We start from the raw sequence: 6748 nt of genomic DNA on the forward strand, positions 1-6748 counted from the left end.
AAATTTAAACGGATACTTTTTGTTGGTGTTTACCTTTAGATAATCTTTAGCAAAAGTTGATTCTTGAGACTGGTTGGCTACTGTATTTATGTGCCTTTTAGTTACAGTTTGCAGGTTTCGGATGACAATAATTAGCTGTGTATTTTTTTTTTTGGTCACAGATAAAATGTCAACATAGAAAGTAAAGAATATAAATATACAATATGTACAGTTCACTTAAGGTTGCAAGTATAAAACATCAGAAAAATGGTGACAAATAAAATCAATATTGTGTTATTATAAATATAATAAATGTAATGCTACACCGGCTTGTCCTCAAAGAATATCTGAGCGTACACCGTTCCTGTCTTTGCAGTTTTGGCTTCAGGCAGTGGCTTCATCAGTTCAAGCTCAGCGTATGTCAAACTCTCCTCTGCAATTTTGGGCTGTTGGTTCGGGACAACAGTAGAGTTACAGCTCACATAAAACTATTAAATACAACAACAGGCAGTTCTGCAGGACAACTAACAAATTACTCTGTATTTCTTTCAAGTAACTAGCAAGCTGCAACTGCTACGGCAAGCACTAGTCATATATTTGAATGTTGAGCAGCGAGCTCATTGGCTACTGATACAGGAGAGAACCAATCAGCTGTGCCATGTGATAATGATGTCATTAGGTCAGATTGAGTTAGACCTATCGGACTGCGCCATCTAGAGTTTCATGCCAGAACTCTGTATTTGTGCAAAATGTCCTCATATAAATAATTAGTTAATTAACAGATGCAACTTGTGGCAAATTTAAACGGATACTTTTTGTTGGTGTTTACCTTTAGATAATCTTTAGCAAAGGTTGATTCTTGAGACTGGTTGGCTACTGTATTTATGTGCCTTTTAGTTACAGTTTGCAGGTTTCGGATGACAATAATTAGCTGTGTATTTTTTTTTTTGGTCACAGATAAAATGTCAACATAGAAAGTAAAGAATATAAATATACAATATGTACAGTACACTTAAGGTTGCATGTATAAAACATCAGAAAAATGGTGACAAATAAAATCAATATTGTGTTATTATAAATATAATAAATGTAATGCTACACCGGCTTGTCCTCAAAGAATATCTGAGCGTACACCGTTCCTGTCTTTGCAGTTTTGGCTTCAGGCAGTGGCTTCATCAGTTCAAGCTCAGCGTATGTCAAACTCTCCTCTGCAATTTTGGGCTGTTGGTTCGGGACAACAGTAGAGTTACAGCTCACATAAAACTATTAAATACAACAACAGGCAGTTCTGCAGGACAACTAACAAATTACTCTGTATTTCTTTCAAGTAACTTACCAAAACCACTTTTCTGGGTTGAGGTTTTAAAAGCTTCGGCTTTCGCATTTTGTCTGCAATAGGGGCTGAGATGGAATATGTTATTATTAAACTAAGATTTATATACTTCAGAAATAATGAATAGTGACATATAGAGGTCATTTTGGGAATGTTACTTTACCTTTAGCCGGTATCTCTGGTGGCAGGTCTGGCTGCTCCACACTTTTATTTTTCTTGTACTTTCTCACCTTCTTGGGTAGAGCCGGAGAGAGACTGACAACAATAGTGACTGTCTCGCCTGAACTGGACACATGAATATGCTCTCAGTTTGTGAAGAAGGTTCTCCTTCTCATCTACAGTTATAATTTTTCATGTTTTCTCACCTGTTCTGTGAACTCTTGACCAAATGATAGTTTTCTATCAAAAAGGAGCATATGAAAAAATGTTGATGAGCAGACTTTATAATTAAGATCATTAGAAGCATCACATTCAAGGAATAGTTCATCCAAAAATGAAAACACACAAGAGCTAGACGAGTTTGTTTCTTCATGGGAACAGATTTGGAGAAATGTAGCATTGCATCACTTGCTCAGCAATGGATGTTCTGCAGTGAATGGGTGCCGTCAGAATGAGAGTCCAATCAGCTGATAAAAACATCACAATAATCCACAAGTAATCCACACTACTCCAGTGCATCAATGCCAGCCTTGCAAAGCCAAAAGCTTCATGTTTGTAAGAAGCAAACCAACATTAAGACGTTTTTAACTAAAATACAAGTCCATAATCCTTAACGCTTCCTCCAGGGAAAAGGTCCATCTCCTGTTGTCTTCTCATATCAAAATCTACTCGCATATTTGTTTAGAGCTGTTGCTTGATCTGTGCAGATTTCTCTCCTGATTCAGACTAGACCTCGTATTTTTGTTAAAAAACATTTTAATGATGGATTTGTTTCTTACAAATACGCAGCTTTTCACTTCTCAAGACAGTAACTAATGTACTGGAGCGGTGTGGATTACTTGTGGATTATTGTGATGTTTTTATCAGCTGTTTGGACTCTCATTCTGACGGCACCCATTCACTGCAGAGGATCCATTGCTGAGACAGTGATGGAATGCTAACTTTCCAAATCTGTTCTGATGAAGCAGCAAACTCTTGTATGACCTGAGAGCGAGGACATTTTCAGCAAATTTTCATTTTTGGGTGAACTGTTCCTTTAATTGTTATCAGACAACAGCTAGAATCATACCTTTTAATCGTCTCTTCCTCTGCAGATACTGACAGCTCACAACTATAGTGAACATGCACATGCACAAGAGCCCAACACAACACACCAGCACAGCACACAGATACACATCTGAAACACAAGAAAAATACACTTAATGAAACTGAAATACATGCATGCTCCATGTTCATTCTGAATAACCTTGTTATATTGATTATCCATATCCTGGCAAAAAAGAGGAAAAATTATAAAAGCATTTAAAGAAAAACTAAACTAAATTTCACCTAAAATTGAAATTCTGTCATTTACTCATCACTTTTCTTTATTTTTAACCAATCTTCTCCAATATGAACAGGTTTGATGTCAATGCTGTTTGGTCGAGAAACACATAGGAACCAGTGACATTTAATGTCACTGATGTCAAACCTTACATAAAGTGTACTACTTAAAGGGTTAGTTCACTCAGAAATGAAAATTAGCCCATGAATTACTCACCCTCAAGGCATCCTAGGTGTATATGACTTTCTTCTTTCAGACAAATCCAATCGGAGTTATATTAAATATTGTCTTTGATCTTTCAAGTTGTTTAATGGCAGTCAGCAGGTGTTGCAGAGCATCAGTCCAAAAGAAGTGAAATAAAGCACATCCATTCATAATAAAAATTGTCTCACACGGCTTGTGGGGGGGTAAACAAAGGCCTACTGTAGCGAATCGATGTGTTTTTGTAAGAAAAATATCTATATTCAAAACGTAATAATCACTTTAATGTAGCTTGCGCCAACAGTTGTACACAGAAGCAGTTCCGGGCGGATGACGTATGAGGTCGGCGATGCGCCGGTGAGTCTCGTGAAAACCAACATTTGTTTACAGAAGCAAAGGAAGCAAAGTTTCCTTACTTTAGCAAAGGAAAGCCAGTCTCCTCTTGGCTTATGTCGAAATCCTCCGACATTCTTCCTTACAAATCCTCGTTTTGTACTTCTAATTCGTGACCGTTGTTTTGTTTTGATCTCTCCGCTGCGCTTCCGCGTTCGTCACTTCTGAGCGGCGCATGCGCAACGCCGACCTCATACGTCATCTGCCCGGAGCTGCTTCCATGTACAACAGTGAGCGCAAGCTAGATTAAAGTGATTATTAAGTTTTGAAAATTGATATTTTTCTTTCAAAAACCCATCGATTCGCTACAGGCGGCCTTTGTTGTCCCCCCGGAGCCGTGTGAGAGACTTTTTATTATGGATGGATGTACTTTATTTAACTTCTTTTGGACTAATGCACTGCAACACCCGCTGACTGCCATTAAACAGCTTGGAAGATCAAATACAATTTTTAATATAACTCCAATTGGATTTGTCTGAAAGAAGAAAGTCATATACACCTAGGATGCCTCGAGGGTGAGTAATTCATGGGCTAATTTTCATTTCTGGGTGAACTAACCCTTTAAGCATCTCAATTTAAATTTGGCAAATAATTCTAATTTGATAACACTTTAGAGTAATGGACCGTCATTAATAGATTAATAATAGTGATCTGGACCAAGTACTGATTACCTCAGTCCTAAATTTGCTACTGTATTCCTTACTGATTAGGTAAGGTTATTAAATTTTAGTTAATAGTAGGAATTTAATACTATTAGTAATTAGTAATGCATTTTTTGGTCCATGTTCACAATAAAAAAGACAATTGCTAGTAACTCAGACATGTTAATGTTGTGATTATTAATGAATTAGTAATTCTTAATGGTTCTTAATAGTTTAATAGTTCTTAATAAACTGATCTCATTCAGCAATTATTGATTAACAAATAATGAGCTGTCCTAAATATGCTATTTCTTTCTGATAAGTTAATCATGATTTCATATTAGCGGTAGCTGAAGTGTTAATGTAGTGCTACTCATTAGTCCTGTGTTATTTATCTATTAATGTCAGACCGTACAGTGTTACCAATAATTTAAGAAATGTCTGTTATATTTTTTCCCCCACACAAAGCTATTGTAATAACTTCAGAAGATTTCTAATATAGTGACTGTTAAACATACTGTTTCTCCTCTATGTCCCGCCTTTCTGAAACTTGTCGATTTTTACATAGCTCATCAGTCTGAAAAGCGAGGTGTGCTCTGATTGGCCAGCTATCCAGTGCATTGTGATTGGCCGAATACCTCAAGCGTGTGACCTTAACCACTGATTTCTAGAAGTGTCCTCTTTTGGAAGGACAAACAAAGTAGTTTCACTTTCACAACGAAACACATAGCGGGCTAGAGTGAGCGGAGGCGGGCTGGCTTGAGAACGGCGCGGCCGGTGGATTCGACGAAGGTGCGTCCGGCGGGATTTCGGCAACCACATGTGACGACCCCCGGCTGGACTCCGCTTCGTATTTCCTCAGCGACCAGCACGGATCAGCTCCAGGCATGACGAAGCGGATATCGTCCTCTTTTGGAAGGCCAAACAAAGTAGTTTCGCTTTCACAACGAAACACACAGTGCCTTCACGACATGGCAGCGGCAACAACAATACTACAGCGAGAATAAAAGTTACGCCTTCTTTCTTTGCGTGAACATTTAGGCGGCGTTATGCAAATCTTCCCACATAGTGACATAGATATCTTCTTTATGCACCAAGAGCTTGTAACACTCCAAAGAGAAAGAAAAAATTTTAATCACATCATATGACCCCTTTAATGGAATAAGCGAAAAGAGAAGAGGGGGCATTATTGGGAATCGGGAATTGTTTGATTTGCTAACCGCTAGACCACAGAAACAGCAGGTTGACTAACTTATTTAAGTAATTAGTTATTGTCTTATTTAGAATCTATTGTTGCGTTTGACACAGAATTAGAATGTAGAACATGTACGGTATTTCCAGTTGTCTATGCATTCTTATTAACCACACTGTAAATGTCTTCTGCTTTTTCTGCTTGCACATGGACTAGTATTTATTTCTCTATTCATGGCTCCTGCAGAAATGTGCTTATTTTTGGAGCTCTTGCTCATGCCTGACTGAACAGGGGAGGGACAAAAGCTCTATTGAGTCATATGGCTAAAAAAAAAGAGCCAGATACAAAATCTTCAGTGGTTTACTGAAGGCTTCTGTCTGGATGAACAGGATGCCAAAAGTCATTTGTTGAGGACCTCACAGATGCATGAATAGCGATGCATGTTTCAATAGAGCAGCTGCATCAATTGACATATTAATGATTTCACTGCACCACCACAGTGCATTCAGCTATGAAAGGAAGTAGTGAATATATGGAAGTGTATAAAAAGTTGAGAATTTAAAGTGAACAACATTTTCCTCTGTCTTTGCAATATGAATGATCACACTCTATGAAAAATGGCCACAACAAAAATGCATAAATAATACAACCCATTTACTTCAAACCTAGTTTTTTTTCCCCCTACAGAGACAGCCTTCAATAAAAGTTTTTTTGATTTGCAGCACATTCTGTCAAGACAAGAGTCATACAAAACATCTGCCTACAGCATCGTCAAACCCACAAACATGGTCACTATTCGCTGCTTTCTCTGTGCTACTGTGCATTTAAATCTGCACCACATCCTCCCTCACATGGTTCTCCATACAAACACTGTCAGTGGAACATGTGATCATGTTTTAAGGGAAAGAAAGTTTTAAGCTTTGTGGTATGGCTTGGTTTTGAGATTACTTTACTTATCTCATTGGTTGGATGACCAGTTCATAAATTCTTATCTAAATTGAGTTGTTATGTTTAGTTATGTTCATGCATCAACTTAAATCATTCCCTACTAAGTAATTAGTAACAGTAGGGTCTTGTGCAATTGTGTGGATTAGTTTAGCCAGTTAGAGTCTAGGGTATCTGTGGATACAGTAATTACTGGATGTGGAGCTTTTATTTCCTACTGTATGTCATGTCATCATTATACTGTATGGCTTTTCATCCAGCTTTTTCAAGTAAACCTCATTTTAAAGTTAACATGAAATCAAAATGGATCCTGTTTACTTTATTAATGCAAGTTCTAGGTCTTATTTATCATGTGCTGCAAAAATTATTCCAAATAAAAAAAGTGTTTGTAATATTTTACTGAAATAGAACAACTTTCCTTTGCAGCTGACGTCATGAATCTCTCTTACTTTTCAATACCTCTGCTTGACTCTATTCTTATCAGTTTTCCCAATCATGATGGATAAAATATCCTGTTTCACTCACCAAATTATATATATATATATATATATATATATATATATATATATATATATATATAT

General features: G+C 37.1%; 1 protein-coding gene across 1 annotated transcript in view; it reads right to left on the reverse strand.

Annotated features, from left to right (window-relative positions):
• Positions 1-299: 299 nt before the first annotated feature.
• Positions 300-6748, reverse strand: part of LOC107602411 (V-set and transmembrane domain-containing protein 4-like) — a 17855-nt gene continuing 11406 nt past the window's right edge. The window contains exons 3-8 of the mRNA XM_016294906.1: positions 2541-2648; positions 1678-1711; positions 1476-1597; positions 1316-1380; positions 1081-1200; positions 300-425 (exon numbers count right to left, since the gene is read on the reverse strand). Of these exons, the coding sequence (XP_016150392.1) occupies positions 300-425; positions 1081-1200; positions 1316-1380; positions 1476-1597; positions 1678-1711; positions 2541-2648 (575 nt within the window). The remainder of the gene's footprint in view (positions 426-1080; positions 1201-1315; positions 1381-1475; positions 1598-1677; positions 1712-2540; positions 2649-6748) is intronic.

Source organism: Sinocyclocheilus grahami, unplaced genomic scaffold (assembly GCF_001515645.1).
Source record: "Sinocyclocheilus grahami isolate Dianchi unplaced genomic scaffold, SAMN03320097.WGS_v1.1 scaffold326.1, whole genome shotgun sequence".
Taxonomy (NCBI): Eukaryota; Metazoa; Chordata; class Actinopteri; order Cypriniformes; family Cyprinidae; genus Sinocyclocheilus; species Sinocyclocheilus grahami.